The 26,323-nt window shown below is 41.8% G+C and overlaps 1 protein-coding gene across 4 annotated transcripts in view; it reads left to right on the forward strand.

Moving 5' to 3' along the window:
* LOC126293387 (F-box/LRR-repeat protein 7-like) overlaps nt 1-26,323 on the forward strand; it is a 162,913-nt gene that overhangs the window by 51,449 nt on the left and 85,141 nt on the right. For all 4 annotated transcript variants that reach the window (XM_049986595.1, XM_049986596.1, XM_049986598.1 and 1 more), the window contains exons 2-3: nt 2,605-2,869; nt 25,715-25,916. In XM_049986595.1, coding sequence (XP_049842552.1) covers nt 2,649-2,869; nt 25,715-25,916 — 423 coding nt within the window. In that variant the 5' untranslated portion in view covers nt 2,605-2,648. The remainder of the gene's footprint in view (nt 1-2,604; nt 2,870-25,714; nt 25,917-26,323) is intronic.

Genomic DNA, 26,323 nt, shown 5'->3' on the forward strand with positions numbered 1-26,323 from the left:
ATACAATATTACTGGAACATACCCACACAAAATCACACATTTGCAATAGATGGATGATCTAAAACTACTATCAGCAACAAATCAACAACTCAACCAATTACTAAAGATAACAGAAGTATTCAGCAATGATATAAATATGGCTTTTGGAACAGACAAATACAAGAAAAATAGCATAGTCAAGGGAAAACACACTAAACAAGAAGATTACATATTGGATAACCACAGCAACTGCATAGAAGCGATGGAAAAAACAGATGCCTACAAATATCTAGGATACAGACAAAAAATAGGAGTAGATAATACAAATATTAAAGAAGAACTAAAAGAAAAATATAGACAAAGACTAATAAAAATACTGAAAACAGAATTGACAGCAAGAAACAAGACAAAAGCTATAAATATTTATGCTATACCAATATTGACCTACTCATTTGGAGTAGTGAAATGAAGTAATAGAGATCTAGAAGCACTCAATACACTTACACAATCACAATGCCACAAATATAGAATACATCACATACATTCAGCAACAAAAAGATTCACATTAAGCAGAAAGGAAGGAGGAAGGGAATTTATCGACATAAAAAACCTACTTTGTGGGCAGGTAGACAACTTAAGAAAATTCTTTCTAGAACGAGCGGATACTAGCTAAATACACAAAGCAATCACTCATATAAATACATCGGCTACACCACTGCAATTTCATAACCACTTCTACAACCCTTTAGATCACATAACATCAACAGATACAAAGAAAGTAAATTGGAAAAAGAAAACACCACATGGCAAGCATCTAACACAGCCACACATCGATCAAGACTCATCCAACACATGGCTAAGAAAAGGCAATATATACAGTGACGCTATTATGCTAAAAAGGTGTTTTAACAGGTACGTATTGCACGAGACTTTTTTTAAACATGTAGCTGAGGTGCTCCTTCCATGTAACGTGTTCGTCAACTATAATACCCAGGAATTTATATTTATCAATTGTTTCAATTGATAACTCTGGTTCAGTATCCACTTGTCTTGATTTGTAATTCAGCATAAACTCCATTAGAACTGTTTTTCCTTATTGAATGCCAATTTATTTTTAGTTATATATTCTGTGATGAGGCTAGTGTTCTTAATATTATTTTGCACTGCTAGCTGTTTTGTAGGGCCACAGCTTATGAAGGAGGTGTCGTCGGCATAATCACTATGGTGATCCCCCGTACGTGTCTGCTCCACTTACATATTTTTGTTACTACCTCGTGTGACCACAACACCACCAGGCACTATGGGCAGTGGTCTTGATACTTTGACTCGTAAGTGTTGTAGGAATAGTGGAGGTGACAATCCATTGACAGGAATGGTCTCGTGGACGAGTTTCCCATGATGAACTGTGCTGTAATGTGGCAGAGGTCTGGGTTAGGATGGAAGCCAAGTGTTCGGCTGAGTTAGTGAACCAATTGAATGTGCCGCCAGAAAATTATGTTTCTGTTAAATGAAATTTGTGGTGGAAGACTGACCAGTAGTATAACCGGAGGCCTACGTTAGACTGCCAAAGTGATACTCTGATTGGGAGTTTGTAAAGCCAATGAATGTAATGGCTTTCTTTTTATATACTGTACTGTGCATTCCACAGTTAAATTTATGTTGCTGATGAAGAGCACTATTTTCTTACAGCGGTGACATTTTAAAATTTTTAGTATGTCTGATGCTGTTAAAAATAACAGCTTTCCTGACACTCAGTGGAGATCCTTTGACTTCATCTGAGTTTACCGGGTAATCAAAAAGTCAGTATAAATTTGAAGACATAATAAACCATGGAATAATGTAGATAGAGAGGTAAAAATTGACACACATGCTTGGAATGACATGAGGTTTTATTAGGGGGGAGGGGGGGGGGACGAAGGTCACAAAATGTTCAACAGATGGCGCTGGGCATCAAAATTGCCACCGTGACGGGTGAAAGGTACGGCGATATGTTACAGAATCGCAGCATCCCCAGCCTGGCTGATAAACACCTGCTGGAACGTACGATGTTTATGCAGAAGGGCACTTCAGCCCATATTGTTAGATGCGTGAAAGATCTCTTGCGCGCGTCGTTTGGTGATGATCGTGTGCTCAGCCGCCACTTTCGTCATGCTTGGCCTCCCAGTTCCTCAGACCTCAGTCCGTGCGATTATTGGCTTTGGGGTTACCTGAAGTCGCAACTGTATCGTGATCGACCGACATCTCTAGGGATGCTGAAAGACAACATTCGATGCCAATGCCTCACCATAACTCCAGACATGCTTTACAGTGCTGTTCACCACATTATTCCTCGACTACAGCTATTGTTGAGGAATGATGTTGGACATATTGAGGATTTCCTGTAAAGAACATCATCTTTCCTTTGTCTTACTTTGTTATGCTAATTATTGCTATTCTGATCAGATGAAGCGCCATCTGTCGCACGTTTCATTCATAATAAATTATTTCAAAGACAGCTGTCAAATAATGTTGGCATGCTGTTGCTGTTATTCATTATATTAACACAGTGGACATTAGCTGAAATATACATATCCATGTAACTGTGTAACTGCAGGCTTATAATGCTGTCTTTTTTCTTTTTTTCAGCACCTTTCGCCTCACAGTGGCCCATCTGCAGGCTCGAAAGTGAAATGGCTTCAGAATCTGAGCACAGTGGTGTATGCCACGCACCTGGTGTAGACGCTGCAGTGCGGCATACGAGCATTGACCACTTGCCTGACGAGATACTGATAAACATCTTCTCTCACTTGTCGTTCAGTGAGCTACTGGATGTGGTACGGAAAGTGTGCCGTCGTTGGAGAAAGTTGTCAAGAGATTCGAAGTTGTGGGCTGATAAGGAATACCATGTCGGGTAAGAAACTTGCTGATACATAACATTGATGTGGGAAACTTTGGGTGGGAGCACACTGTCGGCTCAGCTTAGGTCATTGGAGTATTCTGGTTTTGTATTCGAAATGTGTTCCACTTTTAGAATCCTGTAAAGGAGCTAAGACCTATTTTGAAAAATGTATATCTGTTAGGTAAATTTGATTGTGGCATTTGGTGCGTAGATGCTGTTAATAAAAAGTCTTTTACTTCGTCGTTAGTGTGCACCTGTTTGTGAACTAGGGGATATGCCATATTTTTACCTTTCTTTTATATCACTTCATTTCTGTATGTGTGAATGTACCCTTATTTTTATCCTGATGGAGTTTAAAAAAATTCCAATTATCAGTGACTATCTCAGCTGGTTAAATATGTTTCTGCCCACCTACAGTCCCTGCTGTGCCCCAGGGTAAAAGCTTAGAATATGTAAGGTGACCATATTTTCTAGACTAAAATTCGGGACATTAACATATTTCCTAGGCCCAAATCCGGGACACATTAAAATTTTTGCAAAAAGGCTATATTTATTTATTATATGAGAAGATGGTTTCATTTAACTGTAATAAATACAAAATATCAATTAAATTTGTTACAAAGAAAAGCACATTTACATTTTATTTACACCTTTTAAGCTGAACGAGTGTGATTAAGGCAACTGTATTTATCAGTGCTGTGAATTTTCTTTATCAAGTCTGTATTTTTCAACAACATAAAACTTCCTCTGCCTCTTCCATGGCTATAAGAAAATATGCAGATTGCTTCCCTCTTCTGTTCGAGTGACGGTTAGAACCGTTTCGATCACGGGAATGCATTTGAGGGCGACTTTTTCCCAGTTGCCGTGGTCTCTGACTGCCCATTAACAGTTTGAGCTGCAGCCAACACGTGTTTGCACGTAGAAACACTTTGATAACGGCTTCAACAATTTATCGTACCCTCTTGTCAAACAATTTCCCACCATAACTAAAACTAATAATAAATATATCGATACAGGTGAAATGAATGTTTAATTCAGGACAAATTGGGTCATGATTGTTAATTTTGGGACAAAAAGGCGTCCCGAATTACCTTTGAAAAAATTCGGGACAGACACACACAAATTCGGGACTGCCCCGAAAAAAACGGGATGGATGGTCACCTTAAGAGTATGGCCATTGGTGTACTTACGTGTTTCGTGCAGGACAGTTGTTAGCGCTTGCCGCGAAGTGTGATGAGAACAAAAGAACATGTCAGCTGTTGGTTTTACACAGCCAATGAGTAAGCAGTAGGCAGACAACGTGTTTCGAAGTAATACATTGGAAGAAAGGGTGGAGCATTGCTATAAATTGAGTATTATAAATTTAATTCCTCCTTTTTTGAGTCCCAGCTCTTTAAAATGTGCTAGCATCAGCAAAACCAAGGGCTGTGTCGCAAAATGTGATACATTCCAAATAGCAGTGAAATATTTATCTGCTCTGTGTTGCTATGCGATCATTTGCATGAGCACACTGAGTAAGTCAAATCATAATAATAATAAAAATAATAAGATCAATGATAATAATTGTCATCGTCATCATTTTCCAACTTCAGTTTCCCGGGTGTGGTGTACAAGCACTCGCAATCTCCTTCTGTCTTCATACATCTTCTGTTCCAGGACAACTTCCCATTTGCATCCTTTCTCCTCCTCATCTGATCTTACAGTCTTCCTATGAGGCTCAGGCTGACATACCTTTTGGCAGGTCTTCGACTGTTCATTCTCATTATATGCCCATACCACTGAAGTCTGCGTTTCTTTATGACACTGGTAACAGAAACCCTAATACCAGCTACTTTTCTGTTCTTCAATCCTGGGCTTATCCTTTCTAGTAAGTTGTTTGATTCATAGTTCTAATGAATCTCATTTCTGTTGCCTGAATTCTACTCAGGTCCTTGTTTAATAGTGTACATGTTCCTAAATCATATATTGGGACTGGTACAGAATAGGTGTGGTACATGGTCGCTTTTGATTTTCATGACATTTTCGCATCCCAGAAGTGATTACCCAATGGAGGCAGAATTGCATAACACCCTTAACTATAGTAAGGGCGTGGTTATCTGCTCTGATATAATGGAGATGGACCCCACAGAGTTGCGTGAAGAATGTGGGCATCATGGAGGTGCAGAATTATATGAGGAGAGTCAATGGCAAATTGGAAAAATTGACAACATTTATTCTAATGTTTAGTGCTCCCAAATTACCAGAACGTATCTTTGAAGGCTATATCCGCCTTAAGGTTCGCCCGTTTGTTCCTAACCCCATGCGATGCTGTACATGTCAAAGATTTGGCCATACCACTATGGGATGTAATGAGAAGGCTACGTGTGGCAATTGTGGAGGCTCCGCTGACGAGTTGGCGCCTTCTTGTACACTTCCTCCTAAATGTGTTAACTGCTCTGGGGATCACCCAGTGTGGAGCAGAAAGTGTGGGGTTTACAACAAGGAAAAGAAAATTCAAGAGTTCAAAGTATAGACACACATACCCCATGGTGAAGTTGAAAAAGCTTACAAAGCCATGCAACCACTGGTTTTTGCAACTTCTTTTGCATCAGCCCTTAAAACACCAATAGCTAAGTGTGATGCTTTCACACAAACTCAGACCACAGATTCAAGTACGAGCACATGCATTTGTTGCTGTATCTGTGGGGGAAATGCTCCACTTGCAACTGATGTCGCTCGGAAGCTGTCAGCCTATAGACTTATCAGTAAAGAAAAACGGCCCTCTAAAAGTACTTATAAGTCCAAGAAAGCGGTAGGAAAGCCTTCGGATCGATGAGCACTCTCCCTTTCAGAAGGACTATGCTCTTGATGACATTGTAATTCTGTCAGAGACAGCAAAGGACTTGGAAGAGCACCTGAATGGAATGGGCAGTGTATTGAAAGGAAGGTATAAGATGAACATCAACAAAAGCAAAATGAGGATAATGGAATGTAGTCGAATTAAGTTAGGTGTGCTGAGGGAATTAGATTAGGAAGTGAGACACTTAAAGTAGTAAAGGAGTTTTGCTATTTGGGAGAAAAATAACTAATGATGGTCTAAGTAGAGAGGATACAAAATGTAGACTGGCAATGGCAAGGAAAGCGTTTCTGAAGAATAGAAATTTGTTAACATCGAGTATTGATTTAAGTGTCAAGAAGTCGTTTCTGAAAGTATTTGTATGGAGTGTAGCCATGTATGGAAGTGAAACATGGACAGTAAATAGTTTAGACTTGAAGAGGATAGATGCTGTCGAAATGTGGTGCTACAGAAGAATGCTGAAGATTAGATGGGTAGATCACATAACTAATGATGAGGTATTGAATAGGATTGGGGAGAAGAGAAGTTTGTGGCACAACTTGACCAGAAGAAGGGATCGGTTGCTAGGACATGTTCTGAGGCATCAAGGGATCACAAATTTAGTACTGGAGGGCAGCGTTGAGGGTAAAAATCGTAGAGATGAATACACTAAGCAGATTCAGAAGGATGTAGGCTGCACTAGGTACTGGGAGATGAAGAAGCTTGCACAGGATAGAGTAGCAAGGAGAGCTGCATTAAACCAGTCTCAGGACTGAAGACAACAACAACAACAACAACAACAACAGCAACAACAACATGCTCAATATGGACTTCCAATTGGAGGGACTACAGAATGCGTAACTGGCTAACGTTCCCCCTGACCTCCCCGGTAAATCACTGCCTCTGAGAGAGAAAGGAAAGAACCACCATCGCTAACCAATGGCTTCCATAGGAACTTCTGTGTTGTAGTGGAATTTGAATGTATATCGGTCACATTTCAAAGAATTGCAGCTGCTGGTCCAGGATAAACCTTTCTGCATCTTCTTACAAGAAATGTATCTTAGTAACAGACACACCTACATTACGGGGCTACCACATATACAGGAAAGACGATACTACTGCTGGCAGGGCTAAAGGTGGCATGGCTATTTTTCTTGATGACAGATACCACTTCTCTCCTCTCCCTCTTACCATGACCATCCAAGCAATTGCTGTGAAAGTTCGCTCACCGTTTACTATCACAGTGTGTGTTCTTTGTGCCTCGCCGCCGCACCCCCCCCCCCCCCCCCCCCATGACGCTTTGGATGCAGATGCACTGGCAGACCTCTTCCAGCCACTCCCGCACCCATTCCTTCTTGTGGGGGAATTCAATGCCCACAATGTGCTGTGGGGCTCGGCTACTACTTGCTCCAGGGGTCAGCTGATCGAGCGACTCGCCCATTCTGAGGATATCAGCCTTCTGAATGTGGGTCAGAAGGCTCACTCCTGCTTCGACAATTGGATTTTGCCCTCCCTACCACTTTCAGAGAGGGTGAGAGCCCGACACCACCTTGGCTCCAGGCTCCGGTTCACATTCATCTTGACCTCAGCTCGCTCCCGAACGAGGGTACTCCGGATGCAGTATATTGCTCACCGTTTGTTGAACTTTGTGCGGGACTCGCCAGTAACACTTTTATTTAGAGTGATGGCTCTAAAACTGACGATGGTGTTGGCCGTGCCTTTGTCATTGGGGACGTCACCTTTAAAGACCGGCTCCTTGACCAGTGTTCCAGCTTTACGGTCGAGCATTTTGCTCACTCTCAGGCCGTTCAGTATGTCCGCTGCCACCGTCATTCTCTGTATGTACTCTGCTCTGATTCACTCAGTGCTCGTCAGACCCTTGGAGCTCCATATCCAGTCCATCCCTTGGTGCAACAGATCCAGCAATCCCTCCATTCCTTTGCTGATGATGGCTCTCCTGTTAGCTTTATGTGGGTTCCAGGCCATGAGGGGGTGCCTGGGAATGAGGCTGCTGATGCTACGGCCAAGGCTGCAGTCCTCCTGCCTCGGCCAGGCTCCCTTTTTGTCCCATCGTCTGACATTAGTGAGGTTGTTTGTAAGAGGTTTGTGTCATTATGGTGGGATACTTGGTCGTCACTTCAAGAAAATAAGCTCCGGGCCATAAAACCGTTCGCAACAGCTTGGACAACCTCCTCCCGACCATCTCGGCGAGAGCAGGTCCTTTTGGCCAGGATACGGATTGGGCATTGCCAGTTTAGCCACCGCTACCTGCTATCCGGTGACCCCGCCCCGCAGTGCCCTTGTGGTCACGCATTGACAGTGCGCCATGTTTTATTGTCATGTCCCCATGTTAATCGATCTCATGCTGTCCTGTCTCTGCCGTCTACCTTACAGGAAATTTTAGCTGATGACGCCTGAGCAGCTGCTCGTGTTCTTCGTTTTATTACTTTGACGGACTTGTCTTTGTAAGAACTTTCTGGTGTTCCCCCCTCTTGAGTTTTATCCGATTATAGGTGCACTTACATGTGTGACTGGGCGCTAATGACCATAGCAGTTGAGCGCCCTAAAACCCCACAAAAAAAAGAAGGCTGACTTTTCCACAGCTACAAGGTCATTTTCAGCTATTGACCTTTGTTTCTGTTCCCCAGCTATTGCAGATTCAGTTCAGTGGGAAGCGGCTCCAGATCTACATTCTAGTGTCCACTTCCCAGTGTGGATTCGTCTGCCGCCTAGGACAGTGACCAGCAGGAGAGTACGCAGGTACATGATACAGAGGGCAAACTGGTTACTGTACAGTTGACAGGCTATTTTTGAACGAAAGGATAGTGCACAAGAGGCGGTGGCTCATATCACTCATGAGATACAAAGGGCTGCCGCAGAGTCCATCACCAGGTCTAGTAACCACCTCTGATGATGGCATGTACCTTGGTGGAATGACGACTGTCGATTGGCAATCAAGGCCAGATGGACAGCTCTGCAGAACTTCAAATGGTGCCCAACTACAGACAGTCTTCAGGTCAGCGAGAGCACATGCAAACCTACAGTTTTATAAGACATTCGTTTGATCACACTTAGACTATGGCAGCGTGGTCTATGGCTCGGCCCATCCTTCCTACCTCTGGATGTTAGATGCGGTCCACCATGCGAGAATTTGGATATCGACTTGAGCCTTTCGGACCATCCCCTTTCAGAGTCTATGTGCACAGGCTGGTGAACCACCACTCTCGATATGGTGACGTATCCTTTTGGCTCAACAGATGCTGAAAATCTATGTGTCACCACAGTCATATGCATTTACTTCAGTGATCCAACCTACCTATGAACGACTGTTCAGGAATCGGCCCCCAGCGACCCAGCCTTTTGGTATATGTGCTATGGACTTCCTCAAGGATTTGGATCTCTCGGGCATGAAAATACACAACTAGGGATGGAACGCACTGCCACATTGGTGTCTTCAGAGGCCCAAAGTGATTTAAGCTTGATGCAGTACCTGAAAATTGTACTCTAGATATGCTTTTTTACAGCTTTGTTTTCATCTATTTTAAGTATGAACCATAGTTTTATCGTTATTTATACAGATGGATCCCAGCAGGGGAATGCATTGGTTGTTCTGTGGTTTTCCCTGATAGGGGTTTTAAAGTGCGTCTTCCAGAACAATTTACAAATTATGATGTGAAGCTATATGGCATTCTAATGGCACTGCAGAGTGTTCACACACATCACCATACGAGTTTTCTTGTCTGTTCTGACTCTCTTAGTGTACTGCAAGCACTTCACCAAATGTATCCGGTAGACCCGCTGATTCAGCTCATCCATGACCACTTACAGTGGCTCCAACACTGTGGCAAGGAGGTGATGTTTTGCTGGGTACCTGGCCGTGTTGGATAACAGGGTAACGACATGGCCGATAAAGCTGCCAAGGAAGGTGCTGTACATCAGTGTCCCATCCAGTTGCACGCCATTATCTCATTTTCTGACAGATGCATCATGCATCAGTGGGAGACTGAATGGTTGCAGGTGTCGGACAACAGACTGCGGTCACTCAAGCCAACCACAAAAGCTTGGCGGACTTCGTGTCACCATCGCCGCTGGGTGGAGGTTTTCTTACCAGACTCCACATCGGGCATAGCCCCTTCATACATGGCTTCCTCCTCTGGTGGGCATCCACCTTTCTTTGAAGTTTGTTTAGTGCCGCTTTCAGTTCAGCATATTGTGCCTACGTGTGTCCTGTATACTGATATAAGGGCAGCCCTTCCTCTCGCGGGAGATCTGCCCACCGTCCTCGCAGATACCGATGCCAGTGGTGAAATATTGTGGATTATCAGGCCTCATTCCTAAACTGGTGGGGAAGGGCGGCAGACTTTAGTATGTTATAAACTGCTCTGCATGTGGGGACAGCCTTCGTCTCCACCCATGAGATTTGATGATGACTTTTCATCAGGGCACTGATGACTGTGATGTTGAGCAGCCCCCTCAACCCATCAAGCCATCATCATCATCTGATCAATCTTTCCTTTTAGCAGATGGCATCAGCTCAGCCGATCATGTCCTTGAGTTTTATCAGTGTCAGTGAGATGACATCAGTCATTTGAAGCTCTTTTTTAGGGTAAACGGAACACCCCCCGCCCCCCCTAAATTGCAGTTCTCTTGGATTGCCTTTCATTTTTAGTTTCCCTCCTTCGAGAGTTTTCGTCCCATTGCTGCCAATTTAACATTCGGTTTTTCACCCAACAGTAAACCACGGAATGGGCACTTATGACCCTAGCAGTTTTGCGCCCTAAAACCATAATTATATATAAACATTATTGAAACTCTCTTTTTGTCATTCACAATTGAAATATTACCCCTAAACAATATGTTTGTTTCTTCTGCAGCTACTGTGACTGTCTCCTGAAGATCAGCTTCATTCATAGCTTTGACAGACAGACTGGTGTCATTGGCAAACAAGACTGTATGTGCTGCTGATATATAGGTGGCATGCCATTTATAAATTTTAAGAGCAGCAATATCTGACTCTTTGGTATGCTGATGAGTAAAATTTAAATGTATCTCTACCATTTGGTACCTGTTAGAGAGATAAGGTTTGAACCATTCATTTACTACGCCATGAATCCCCTAGTACATAGCAGTATAGGTCTCTCTCTCTCTCTCTCTCTCTCTCTCTCTCTCTCTCTCTCTCTCTCTTTCTCTTTAAAAAAATACATAAGACAAGTTGAAGACATCTCCCTATCCCCCTACCTCCTCCTCCTCCTCCTCCTCCTCCTCCTCCTCCTGCCTGTCATGATGATTATATAATGAATATATCTAAAACCAAAGATGATGTGATTTACCAAACGAAAGTGCTGGCAGTTTGATAGACACACAAACATACACACAAAATTCAAGCTTTCACAACCAACGGTTGCTTCATCAGGAGAAAGGGAAGGAGAGGGAAAGACAAAAGGATGTGGGTTTTAAGGGAGAGGGTTAGGAGTCATTCCAATCCTGGGAGCGGAAAGACTTACCTTAGGGGGAAAAAAGGACAGGTATACACTCACGCACACACACACACATATCCATCCGCACATACACAGACCCAAGCAGACATTTGTAAAGGCAAAGAGTGTGGGCAGAGATGTCAGTCGAGGCGAAAGTACAGAGGCAAAGATGTTGTTGAATGACAGGTGAGGTATGAGAGGCGGCAACTTGAAATTAGCGGAGGTTGAGGCCTGGTGGATAATGCGAAGAGAGGATATACTGAAGGGCAAGTTCCCATCTCCGGAGTTCTGACAGGTTAGTGTAAGTGGGAAGTATCCAGATAACCCGGACGGTGTAACACTGTGCCAAGATGTGCTGACCGTGCACCAAGGCATGTTTAGCCACAGGGTGATCCTCATTACTGACAAACGCTGTCTGCCTGTGTCCATTCATGCGAATGGACAGTTTGTTGCTAGTCATTCCCACATAGAAAGCTTTCTATGTGGGAATGACAAGCACCAAACTTATTTAATTGCTATATAATGAATTATATAATGAACTTTTCTCTGATGGGGAACTCCTTCAAGCTCTTGACTAATCACACAGTGTGGCCCCAGGCCCTGGTTCAGTTCACTATCAGATGATCCACATGTGAATGTTACTCGGACACTCTCGTGTACTCAGGAGCTGCAATCTTCTACCTCTACATCTACATCCACATCAGTACTCCACAAGCCAGCTGACTGTGTGTGGCGGAGGATACCCTGAGTACCTCTATCAGTTCTCCCTTTATTCCAGTCTCCTTATTTGGCCAGAAAGTATTTTCTCTTTACAGTGTCAAGATAGTATTCCAATCTTTAAGCCAGACAAAATGCAGACATCCATTGACAGCTACTGACTGATTAGCCTCATCAATGTGCTCGGAAAACTGCTCGAAAAGATGGTAGCCCAACATTGTTGTGGTTTCTCCAATCGCTGGGCCTTTTGTCCCCCAGTTTCCAGGAGGAACAATCCTCAATCGATGATGTGGTTAGGTTGGAAGCAGCAATCTGACAGGATGTTTGTAAATAGTGAAGTCTCACTGAAGACTTTTTTTATCTCCACGAGGCGTACAACACTGCTCGGCATGATCACATTTTACTTACCCTATATGATGGGGGCTTTAGAGACTCCCTGCAGGTTTTTATTTGTCAGCCTTTTACTACACTGATTGTTTCGTGTTACAGTTGGTACACTGCTCAGCCCTGCACGAGTCCAAAACAGCAGGGCTCCATGCATTTCACACTTCATCACCACCATAAGTGGGCTAGTTACCTGTCGTACCTTACGTCACACTTAGGCTGTGTCAGCTTTTGCATCTGTAACAGCTCCCAGTCAGCAGCCTCAACTAAACACCAGTTTCAAGGTGCCATCCGAAAGGCCTCTGCTGGGACCCTTTCTTACAACTGCCAATTCTCTTTGACAAAAACTGGAGACATGCATTTGTGTTGTCATGCTGCAGTTCTTCTGGACCCAGAACTCAACTTACATTCTGAGTGCTTGGACGTTGTTGCACAGTCCCAATTTGTGGGGCTCCTCTGTGATAAAAAGCTGACACAGCTGTCCCATATTTGTCAACTGAAGACCAGTTGCATGCCCAAGCTTAACCCTCTTCACTTCCTCATCCACACCTCTTGGGGAGCAGATTGTGCTATTCAACTCTGTACGTGCTGGCCCCAGTTTCGACCCAACTGGACTGTGATTACCAGGTTTATGATACAGGGGCACCTTGAAATGTCTGCACCCAATCCATCATCGTGGAATAAGTCGATCGCTGGTGCCATTCGAACTACTTCCTTTGACAGTCTGTGACATAGAGTGGTTCTTCTCTCCCATCACCTAAATTTCTGACATCTGCTAATGGTTAATTTTTTTCTTTCCTATAATTTTTTTGCCATATTACTGTTTTGCGAGTGATATATGGCATATGTATTGCTTTCCAAGAGGTGTAATTGGGCTTTCTGCATTTAAATTTGTTGTTCAGTTTACTCTTCTCATTATGCTGATTGCATTGATGGCATTGCTTTGGCTACAGAAAGTGTTAGTTATTACAGTCAATTGGGCTTAATGGCATAGTTTGATACGTGTAAAACTTGGTGAGGTAATTAACATAATTCCATTTAGTGACCCGCACTGACAGAATGCTAAGCATTCTGACTTTCCTCGAAAGTGCTCTGAATTACCAAAAACTGATTAATTGAAGAGACAGTTCACTTTCAAGTACATAAGCAGCCCCATCTTCCAATGCAAAATTCTATGTAGCCACTGTTTGATTCTGACTACTTATTTCTGTTGCTTTAATTTTTGTGTGTTAAATGATATGCAGTATTGATTAATCAACTTAGTAACTAATAATTTCATATTATTTACCCTGAAACATGTAAATAAAGGATCTATAGTGTGTAAGCATAATAGCACTCATGTATTTTTCTAAATTTCTGTCCAGGAACATTGTCTATGAAAAATGGAAAAATCCAATCTAGCCATTTTTAAACCATTATGTAGCTCTCAAAATAAGTTGGTTCTTACGCTCATCTGCAAAGAGTCGGGCATCACCCAAAATTGGCAGTTGGTTGTTTGAAAGCTCGCGAGTAAGACCTATGTCAGGAGCACTCCCGGTGTTGAATCGTGCCACTACTGTGTGTCTTCAGCAAGCAAAAATTTGTGCACTAACAGCATCAAAGCTGAGAGCTTGAATTGTTAATAGTTGTTTAGTGATTTCTGTAACCTAAATTAATGAATGTCTTTTACTAAACTGTGCTGTGATTAAAAAATACTGTGAAATCTTATTGTAATAAAAACTACTGATTGTTGCATGTTGAATCTCATTATGGATTGAATTGAACAACAAAAGTGGAATGTTTCCTGTAACAAATTGCTACAGTGCAGTCATAAATAGAAACTGTGACTTTTTCATCTAAATATGGACTGTGTTTCTTTCAGCAAACAAGCAATTAACTTCACCACTGTCACTGTAGATGTCAATCTGGTTCTGTGGGCTAGTAAGTTTTTGTAATTGATAATATGGTCTCTATTCTTAAGGGGGGTAGGATGTCAAACGGGCCGACTTGGAGCAGGAGAGGCACCACAGGACATTTTAATTTCCACTGTCTATACTTTTACAAATAAATTCATAAAACTTTGTCTTGCAGTGGAAGATTGAAAACATAACAAAATATTTTTTTTTTTTTTTTTACATGTGAAATTTCATCATTCTTTCACTTACTAATGGCTGTATTTGTTGCTATAGGTACACTTTTCTTCGTAAGTTAGAGAGACTCTTTGATAAATTTTGCACAGCATACAAGCCATACTTACAGGTGTATGAAACTCTAGAATTTATTTAATTTATGAAAAAACGAATGAGCTGTTATATTTTAAACTTGATGTTTAGTAAAAACACAAATTTTATAGTTGATTACCTCAATTTTTACCACAGTTTTTAATAGATTTGTAAAATTCCAGGATTTCATACACCTTTGAGTATGGCTTGTATGCTGTTCATTCATTGAAGAATCTCTCTTACTTATGAAGAAAAGTGTACCTATAGCAACAAATGCTGCCATTAGTAAGTGAAAAAATGATGAAATTTCACATATAAAAAAAATCATTTTGTTATGTTTTCGAACTTCCACTGCTATGAGTGTGAATCCTGAATCCTTCCTGGTCATGCTGACAAAGTTTTATTAATTTATTTGTAAAAATATAGACAGTGTAAATTAAAATGTCCTGTGGTGCCTCTCCTGCTCTAAGTCGGCCCGTTTGATGTCCTACCCCCCCTTAATAGCTGAACTTAGTGAAGAATGCATGTTTGTGCGTTAATGCTATGTATATGATATCATGTACATTTTTGAGTAAACGCCATCCCTCACTCATTTATACTTTCAACTTCACAGTGATAAATACTGATGCTACTGAGGAAAGAACTACAAGAAGCAGATCAGTTCTGCTTAAAGTCTTCACTGAAGCAGAGACCTTACCTCTCCATTTCCAACAGTACCAATTCCAGCTCATTTACGCAATCATGCTCAAATTGTCCAACTTATCAGATTCTTCTTGGATGCAAGGGCCATCATTCCACCAACCCTTGGGAGTGATTACCAGTCAGAATGCTTCTCAAGATCCCCCACCTAACCTCTGTAGGCCCCCTTCGTTGGCACGCATAGCGTGAATTAGGACTGACCTGCTTCAAAGACCTGAAGTTTGTCACCCCTGTTGACTTTGTGTCCATTTTTCTCAGTTTGTCAGGAGTATCAGGATGTTAGCAGTTCTAAAACTGTGAGTAGGGCTGGATACGCTTTACGCCTCCTGCTAACCTTAAAATAAAAATTGCTGCCAGGAACATCCGCAGAGCTGATAGTCATTAACAGAGCCCTAAATTTCATCAAACAGACTTCTGTTGCCCACGTCTTAATTTGTTGTGACCCAGTGAGCAGTCTCCAGGCTGCTGACTGATGTTACTTTCCTCACCGTTTGGTATGTACTATTTATGATCTTCTCTGTGACCTCAGTTGCACTGCCAGCCCAGTTGTCTCTCTCTGGGTCGCAAGTCCTGGAGGTATCCCAGGGAATGAAATGGCTGCCTGTTTGGCTAAAGAAGCGGTTACCCACCTGGCATTCACTTTGACAGTAGCAGGTGCACAAATAAGACCTGTACTCACTCATAAATGGAACATATGGTGAGATACTGTCCCCTTAATCTAACCCCGCACTATCAAGGAAACTGCTGCTGTAATGAATACCCTATCCTATGTAGCATGTGCATCGGTCGTGCCAGTTAATCCTCAGTTTTGTCTGATGTAACGAACAACAGCCACATTGCAGCTGCTGAGCCCCACATCCTGGCAAAATGCTACATTTATATGGCTCTCCACGCTAAGCACATTCTTCCAGATTGATCACCTCTAATGTTCGCAGACAGCATATGGTTGGTCCATGTGGTTTTTAACTGCTTTTGGGGTGGTGCAGGATGGTTTGGCTGGTTCTGGGGGATTGTCAACACCACCTTCTCTACCAGCTGCCACGATCATACCTCTCCTACTGTGTTTTAATCACTTTAATGTGTGGTTTGCCCTTTTTTCTGCCATACCCTATTTTATGTTTTAAGCATTCGATACAGTTCCGCACTATCGCCTGATAAACAAAGTAAGAGCCTACAGAATATCAGACCAGCTGTGTGGCTGGATTGAAGAGTTTTTAACAAACAGAACACAGCATGTTGTTCTCAATGGAGAGATGTCTACAGACATTAAAGTAACCTCTGGCGTGCCACAGGGGAGTGTTATGGGACCATTGATTTTCACAATATATATAAATGACCTAGTAGATAGTGTAGGAAGTTCCATGCGGCTTTTCGCGGATGATGCTGTAGTATACAGAGAAGTTGCAGCAGTAGAAAATTGCAGCAAAATGCAGGAAGATCTGCAGCAGATAGACCCTTTGTGTGCAGGGAGTGGCAATTGACCCTTAACATAGACAAATGTAATGTATTGCGAATACATAGAAAGAAGGATCTTTTGTTGCATGATTATACGATAGCGGAACAAACACTAGTAGCAGTTACTTCTGTAAAATATCTGGGAGTATGTGTGCGGAACGATCTGAAGTGGAATGAGCTTATAAAATTAATTGTTGGTAAGGTGGGCACCAGGTTGAGATTCATTGGGAGAGTCCTTAGAAAATGTAGTCCATCAACAAAGGAAGTGGCTTACAAAACACTCGTTCGACCTATACTTGAGTATTGCTCATCAGTGTGGGATCCGTACCAGGTCGGGTTGACGGAGGAGATGGACAAGATCCAAAGAAGATCGCGTTTCGTCACAGGGTTATTTGGTAAGCGTGATAGCATTACGGAGATGTTTAGCAAACTCAAGTGGCAGACTCTGCAAGAGAGGTGCTCTGCATCGCGGTGTAGCTTGCTGTCCAGGTTTTGAGAGGATGCATTTCTGGATGAGGTATCACATATATTGCTTTCCCCTACTTATACCTCCCGAGGAGACCACGAATGTAAAATTAGAGAGATTCGAGCGCGCACGGAGGATTTCCGGCACTCGTTCTTCCCGTGAAGCATACACGACTTGAACAGGAAAGGGAGGAAACGACAGTGGCATATAAAGTGCCGTTGGGTGGCTTGCGGATTACAAATGTAGATGTAGATGTAACACTCCATTGTAGTGAAGACCTTCAGCATTCCATACCCTTCATACAAGCTGTTGATAGAATAACTGCTTAATGGATTTTTGTGATTCCTCCAAGATAGTGGGTGCTGGTCCTCTTTTTAAGACTTTGATTCTCCGGAGTGGAACAGCTGTGGGAGGGGAGACTCCCGTCACACGTGGAGCCCTGAGCAACACTCACCTGTGCCCACGCACTTGCTGACCTGACTGTTACTCTCGCCTTATTTTATTGTTGGCAGCCCATCTGATGTTCATTACGTTTTTAGCTTTCTGACATTACTATTTTGAATGTCCTGGCTAGCTCATCTTCTTCCTCTATAACTTGTTCAGACGTTTATGTGGTTGGTGGGGATCAGATAGAAGTGAAGTTTCTGCCTCAACAGAGTGGTGTGGGGAGAGCCGTCACATGCTCTTAGATTTGTGTAGTGGCCCACCCCATAGCGATTTACCTCTCTTTGAATTATTTCTCGGCTAAGTGACAGAATGTCTGTAGGGTTACCACAGGTTCTGGAAATCAGGGAATTTCAAACGTGTCAGGGAAATCAGCAAAATATCAGGGAAATGTGGAGAAAACACTGGAAAAATTTGATGTTTGCCTCAGTAGATGAAATGGTTTATTTATTGAGGTGTCATACATCGTTGCTGGCTGGGTGCAGCTGAGTACGTGCTCCGCTTCCCTACTCCGTCATTCCCACTGCTTCTCCCTTTCCTACCACTACCCTCAGCTTGCAGTCAGTGCTGCCACCATTTCTTGCTGCTAGCCTAGCAGCTGCCGACAAGAGGCAGGGAGGCATGAGGAGTGTCTAACAACCCTGCTACAACAAAGGTCAAAAATTAATTATGATTGTAGTGTTGCTCATGCTACTAAATATTGCATTTTCTGGCAACAACAATGTTATGTTATGTGGCATGTGTCATTAAAGCACAGTTAATAAAGTCATTTCATGAAATAATGGATAAAGTAGGCACTCATCTTTTCGTGTTTCCCACGCTGGTCTCATTGTGAACTCATGGCTCAATCATCGAAAATGTAGGTGGTGATGATTCCAAGCTCAGATGCAAAGAGGCCTAGGTGTTATTCTGCGATATTCAAAAGTTTCATAGATGTGTTTCATAAACCATTCTTGAAGATTAAACTTTTGCAAGTTAACACAATGGTGATGTAAAAAAGTAATCAGCACTCCGAATTTAAGTTAGAGTTCTTTTTTCTTACTTTTGTTGCAATATCATGTAACTCACAAAACATCACTTCACAATATAAAAAATACTTGAAAATATCTTCTTCACTGTTAATGTTCACATTTTATAAACTGTGTCTTTTCAACATGATGACCAAAACTTGACTCCCTAATAACCGGTTATGCACCCAAAAATCCAAGTTACAAGTATGACAAAGATCATAGTGACAAAAGAAAGAATACACATAGGAATAATATCATTGCAATATAAACATATCGATGTATCAAAGTACCTCTACATTAATGAAATCAAATCTGAATGTTGTCTCAGAAATATGTTAACTACTTTACAGAAACACAGTAGAATATTGGTGGTATCGAGAGGTTGAGGTGAGGTGCCGTAATTGTTATGTAATTCAAGTACCATTACAAGTGGTTTGTTTGGATCTGATTCTGAGAGATTGTAGACGCAGTGGCTGGAGACAGCAGCCATGTTTACATGAGTTGTGTCTGAGTGATTGTGTGAATGTGTGTGTGCTCTTGTTTGGCTGTGGCTGAAAATTTAGTTGTGATTGTCTTTTCTACGTACCTGCCTGTGTCTCAGCGATCATCTTTACAGTGAGTTGCTACCCGTCCTCATTATTATTGATCGTCAGAGTATTCGCACAAGTTCTCTCTTGCAAAGATCGATCACCAACGTCTCATTTCATTAACATGCTGTCTGTGACTCTGAACAGCTGGCCACATGAGTTGATTTCTACAACAAGCTAAAACTGCAAGGCCGTTTCTTCTCAAATGTGTCAGGTCTGCCAATCTGAAGTCCTTTAGGTTCCACTAAAATGCAGACCCTGCCAGTTGGATCTAGTCTCAGTGATCTGCTTGCAGGCCAGATCTGTTTGTGTGAGGCATAATTCAGCGGATTTTCATGGTTTATCCTTGGATCCAGGACTGTGGTGCTCCTCAGCAGGCCAGAGGCTATGCGCAATGGATTTCAGGAATTATGACTGTCTCACCACAAGTACGTTGCACAGTGTGGCATTTTATAGACATTTTATTTGTTCTATGAGGGTAATCCCAAACGTAAGGTCTCTTATTTTTTTATAAGTACAGAACTCTGTTTGTCTGGCGGTTGGTCACACTGTTATGAAGAGTGCTTCATGTACTGTGTCTAAACATGCACATGTTGCACTGAGGCGCTCAGTCTTGGCTTGGCAGCCGTTGAGTTTGGAGCTCCCATTGGATGTTACTGCCAAGTGCGAATTGCGTGCAGTTATTTGGTTTATGAACACAAAGGGCACTGTGCTGATTGAAATCCATCGCCAATTGACGGAAGTGTATGGTGAGTCATGCATGGATGTCAAAAACGTTCGTAAGTGGTGTAGAGAGTTCGCAGCTGTGAGCAAAGGAACGGGAGACGATCAATTTCTGAGGAGACAGTGTTGACGGTTGACCAAAGCATGTGTGAAGATCGGAGGATCACCCTGGATTATTTCTGCACGTTGGTTCCTGAGGTTTCCTGAAGCACTGCTCGCAGAACTTTAACATAAACATTGAACTACCGGAAGATGTGAGCGAGATGGGTGCCACGCATGCTGACTGAGGACCACATGTGGAAATGAGTTGATGCTTCCTGCAGATTTCTTCACCACCTTGCAGCCGAACAGTACAACTTTCTGGACTCAATTGTCACTAGTGATGAAACCTTGGCATACCACTTTACACCTAAGACCAAGTAACAATCACGCCAGTGGCGGCACCCTTCTTTGCCAAAGCCACGGAAATTCAAACACAGTCTGCCTGTAAAGTCATGACAACCATTTTTTGGGATCGGAAATGGGTATTGTTGGTCGACTTTATGCCCACTGGGACCACAATTAACACTGACAGGTGCTGTGAGACTCTGAAAAAACTGGAACGGGCAATTCAGAACTAGAGAAAAGGACTGTTGAGCGAGGGCATACACAATCTCCATGACTACGCTTGCCCACACATCTCTCAGCAAACCGTTGCTCTTTTGCAACACAAACCGTTGCTCTCCTGCAACAGTTTCAGTGGAACATAATCCCCCACCCACCCTATAGTCGCGAATTGGTGCCTAGTGACTATCACCTGTTCCCTAAGTTAAAATAAACATTTGGCCGAAAAGCAATTCAGCTCTGATGACGAGGTGAAAGAAGAAGTTCATAACTTTCTGAACAGCATGGTGGCAATCTGGTATGTCATGAGCATACAAAAACTGCCACAGCGTCTACAAAAATGCATCTACAGAAATGGTGATTATGTCAAAAAATAGCTAAATGTTCAACATGTAAACTGATGTAGATATAAACAGGTCTATGTACTTGTAAAAAAATAAGAGACCTTACTTTTGGGGTTACCCTCGTAGTACATTTATATATCAGAAAGTATGGACAAGAAGAAGGAAATTGTGTCAGGCACTGGCAGCTTGTACGCTACATACTCTCATATTTCTCGAAAGAAAAGTCACACAATACCTATAAAATAATAGTTATAACACAGAGTGTAATAACAGACAATAATGAACATAGTAGGAAAAAAATGGTTCAAATGGCTCTGGGCACTATGGGACTTAACATCTGAAGTCATCAGTCCCCTAGAACATAGAACTACTTAAACCTAACTAACCTAAGGACATCACACACATCCATGCCGAAGGCAGGATTCGAACCTGCGATCGTAGTGTTCCTGACTGAAGCGCCTACAACCGCTAGGCCACATTGGCCAGCAACTTAGTAGAACCAACCTTTTATTGGCAGTCACCTACAGTGCTGGTTTACACAATTTGTCCACATTTATACACTTCTCTCAAGAGGCCTATTTCTGAAATCGGTGAAGGTATTTTAAATCTGTCTTGCGACTCCAAGGAAATTCATATTTTTGCCCCCAAAAATGTCATATTGAAATAAAATAATATCAATGGTCTTAATGAAACACACATACCATTTGGCTTGCCTTCTACATCTAAAAACAGTTCATTACAAAAGATGTTGATGTTAGTACCTAAGATTTTTGCTCACATCAGGAAATGCCATCTGCTTGCAACTTTTTTGGGGGGGCATTTCCTCATTTACACTAGTGTTTCTTGTACCACAGCTGCAAAGACAGACTGTCAACTTACGTCTTAACTTACACCCTTGAACTCTCAAAATTTGTCAGGGAAAAATGCTAAAACTTGTCTGAATATCAGAGAATTTCACTTGGGGAAACTTGTGGCAACCCCGGTCTGATACCTTGCCATTAGTCCCTCAACCCTCACCAACCGACCGACATGTTTCTTTGTGGTGTCCTGCTTCTGTAATTGTAACTCCTTCACTTTTCAACTGTGCAAATGCAAGCAATGATGATTGCAAAAAAGCTGATGGTTGCCGCAATATTAGATATAAAACATAACACCTGAGAACAAATGTATAGTCCTGAAATCTATAAATACTTTGTATAGTGGACAGTGACACTGTGTATCATTAATTGTCAATTCACAATGTAAACTCTCGAGCATAAATTCGAATATTTGTGCAAGCTACGCTTTCCGTGTAGCAGAATTAGTATAAGTCTGTTTTTCTGCGCTAATGTGTTTCCAGTTAGTCGCACGTCGAATGACACCCACTTGGCAGCAATACTACCCAGAAAACAGCATTCGGTGAAATCAGAAAAGCATATGAGCACTTTTCAAAGTGTCAGTTGCACCCAAATAGTACTGCCTTTACTGCAACAACAAAAGAAAAGAACATTAACAGTTTGTGTTACAATCGACCAATAATGACGACAGTCCTGTGCTGTGATCTCGATAGACCTCACAGCTTTACGTCTGCCAGTTCCTCATCTCCTACCTTCCAAACTTCACAGAAGTTCTCTAATATTCCTTGCAGTCTCAACACTCCCTAAAAAAATGATTGTACATAGAAATGACTCAGCTGTAGCCTAAAACATAGTTTCCGGAATGAATTTTGCCTCTACTGCAGAATCTACACTGGTTAGTAGCTTCCTGGTAGGTTTGAGTCCTGGTCAGCCATGTGCTTTTAATCTGCCATGAAATTTCAAATTGGTGCACACTGTGTTTGAGGATGAAAATTCATTCACAGTAACAAAACCACATGGAATGAAAAAAGAAAAAAATAACAAATGACAATAAATTAAAAGCACATTTTTGGTCTCGCTGACAGTTCAGTGAGACTTTCTCAGCAGCAACAATACTTAAATACCAAATTACATAAAACCACAATAAAAGTCCAACACGTTATCATTAAACACTCACAGAATAATTAATTACGTAGACAGGCTCACCCCTACTTACTTTTTAAAATAATATTCGTTTATGTATTGTTAATAAGAGATAGTGATACATCTTAGTTCTAAGAGCATTAATGAGAAAGAGGGATCACATTTTATTCAAGTTTATTGGGCGTGTCTCCTATGTAAAATTTTTCAATGTTAAGAAAAGCAGATACAAATAGCTAAATTTGCAGTGAAATTAGTCTATTATTAGTATGCATATACAGAAACAATTATTACTACATGTGATCTTAGTCTTGTCATGACAACCATATCACCACTGGAATTAGTTCAAAGTGGACAAGTGGCAGATGCTGCATCTGACATATCCATGACATGCAGAATCACAGAAGATTGTCAATAACAAACACACTGAATTTTACTTAAAACTAAAAGTATAAAATTTATAGCTGATGTTGTTCGTGCCTCTTACATATAACTGACTTTGTGGAAGGTACTTGTAAAAGAAGTACAAAAATCCAAGAAAAAACTTTAGTGGACAGTCTCCAAATATTTGTGCTATGCACAAAGGAAAATAAAAACTGTGCCCACATGTATTTGAATTTCAGCTCCATGTCTAGCGATCTCATTGTCGACCGTAGGTTAAATGCTAATCTCCTTTGCTTCTTTTGTTTTACTACTAGTATTAGTGTTCCAGCAGTAATGTTACTATTCATTATAATGCTTGTCATTATACAGCATAATTTTGGAAGGCTTAGTATCTTAAGTGGTATCAACATTTCATAACATTTAGCTTTCATTTACCTTTTGTTCTTGACAGTTGTGCCTTTTGTGCTTGTTGGACTTCCGTTCCATCTGTTTTAGCATTGCTATTAAGAATTGTTACACCAAATTTGTAATCTGTACTGGATAACTTGCGAGATATCAGTTGCATTAATGTGTATTTTCTTTACGAAACTTACCTAAACTTGTTAAGTCAAACCTACTCGATTCAATATGTCGTACGCAAAATGACTCTGAAAGAATGATGGACATTATAATAAGGTCTCCTTTTGTAACAACCCTCAGTTCTTTACACCTACACTTTGGATTTCAGTAGATTGCTAAGGAGCTTTTATTTCCACATCAGAGCAGATATTTCCTCTTGTGAAGCTGGTGCAATCACCATTTGGTGTCAGAGATGTGTGTCTCCTTGTAATAGTGTTCAGTGTGCAAATAAAAATAACAACCTCACACAGTATCTGTTCTCTCACCTACGACATAATTTTCAGTTGCAAATATCATTTGTCTGCAAGATGATCAGTCCTCTGGAGTGGTATCCATCATCACCTTCAAAACAATGGACTCGTAGCACTGATGTAGCAAGGTTTAAGGGTCACAGCCGCCGCATGTGCATACGAGTGCGAGCTGGTGTTATCATTATCATGGAATGCACTGTCAGTATATGGTGAGTGCAGAGTACATGGTGTGTGCACGCGCACACATACACACACATACACACACACACACACACACACACACACACACACACACACACACACACACAGAGTTGTTCCATCACATCTCTGGCTGCCTGCATGGGCAGGACAGTTTCCAGTGCGTATGGTTCTGGTGCAGAATCGTGTCTTTCTCAACTCCCAATGAAGAAATGACAAATCTATATTTGTTCATGATAGGATGACACAAGTTATGACGGGTTGGTGTAGCAAGCACATTATTATAAATGTCTTCCTAGAAATAAAGTGGTGATGGCTAATAACTCGTAGTTCACATATTTCTGTATCTTGTGGACCCGATGCCCGCAATAATCCTGACAAATACTGAGGGAGATCCTCAGCCAAAGATACAGACCTCATAAATGTCTTTTCGTTGTTGTTGTTGTTGTTGTTGTTGTTGTTGTTCTTGTTGTCTTCAGTCCTGAGACTGGTTTGATGCATCTCTCCATGCTACTCTATCCTGTGCAAATGGCTTCATCTCCCAGTACCCACTGCAACCTACATCCTTTTGAATCTGCTTAGTGTATTCATCTCTTGGTCTCCCTCTATGATTTTTACCCTCCACGCTGCCCTCTAGTACCAAATTGGTGATCCCTTGATACCTCAGAACATGTCCTACAAACCGATCCCTTCTTTTAGTCAAGTTGTGCCACAAACTTCTCTTCTCCCCAATCCTATTCAATACCTCCTCATTAGTTATGTGATCTACCCATCTAATCTTCAGCATTCTTCTGTAGCACCACATTTCGAAAGCTTCTATTCTCTTTGTGTCCAAACTATTTATTGTCCATGTTTCACTTCTATACATGGCTACACTCCATACAAATACTTTGAGAAACTACTTCCTGACACTTAAATCCATACGCGATGTTAACAAATTTCTCTTCTTCAGAAACCCTTACCTTGCCATTGCCAGTCTACATTTTGTATCCTCTCTACTTTGACCATCATCAGTTATTTTGCTCCGCAAATAGCAAAATTCCTTTACTACTTTAAGTGTCTCATTTCATAATCTAATTCCCTCATCATCACCCAGCTTAATTCAACTAAATTCCATTATCCTCGTTTTGCTTTTGTTGATGTTCATCTTATATCCTCCTTTCAAGACACTATCCATTGCGTTCAACTGCTCTTCCAAGTCCATAAATGCCTTATAAAGGTTAAATTACTACTTTTAATGACCCTTCCTTCCCATCAACATCAGAACCAATGGTTCTGAAAGTTAACATTGGTGCTGATCTGCCCCCTCTCCCCTTCCTCCTTCCCCTTTTTTTGCCTATGTTTGTTATTGTTTGGTTTTCCTATCTGTTCACTTCCAGTTTCACCTGGGACAGCACTTCGATTGTGGGTGCTAAAATAGGCTTCTACAGTGTTGACAAATTCTCTCTCCTGCCTGTTGGAGATACTATTCAGGAGTGAATTGTCGACATATTACTATTTCACAGGGTCGCGAGGCATTGCTACTCAAAGAACTGTAAGAGTGGCAGAACTGAACAGGAGGCAATACGGATCTTCTGCCGTGCCCGAAGCCTGCGTAAAGTATACATTTGGCGCACTGTCAACCGCCACCTCATCGAAGTTCTCTGCAACAAATGCCGGAGACTCACAGATCTCCGTGTGCACGCCGCCCAGGAGCTCGGCTACTCAGTAAGTGTTACATTCTTTATATTAAACAATGGGAAATCCAGGATTGGGTAATGGCAATATTATGGAAAGGATAGATCGCTACTCACCGTATAATGGAGATGCTGAGTGGCTGAATGTTAGATAGGCCAGAAAGAGTGCCAATAGGTATGAAATGCCTCTTTCTGGATTACACACACACACACACACACACACACACACACACACACACACACACACACACATATGAGAAAGGGTAACATCTTCATGATCTGGACTCACAGTGGAGAAGAACTCCAGAATTTCCTCTCCTACCTCAACTCCTTTGGTTCCATCAGATTCATCTGGTCCTACTCCAAACCCTATGCCACTTTCCTCGATGTTGACCTCCATCTGTCCAATGGCCAGCTTCACACATCCGTCCACATCAA

The sequence above is a fragment of the Schistocerca gregaria genome, chromosome 10, assembly GCF_023897955.1.
Source record: "Schistocerca gregaria isolate iqSchGreg1 chromosome 10, iqSchGreg1.2, whole genome shotgun sequence".
NCBI classification, from domain to species: Eukaryota; Metazoa; Arthropoda; class Insecta; order Orthoptera; family Acrididae; genus Schistocerca; species Schistocerca gregaria.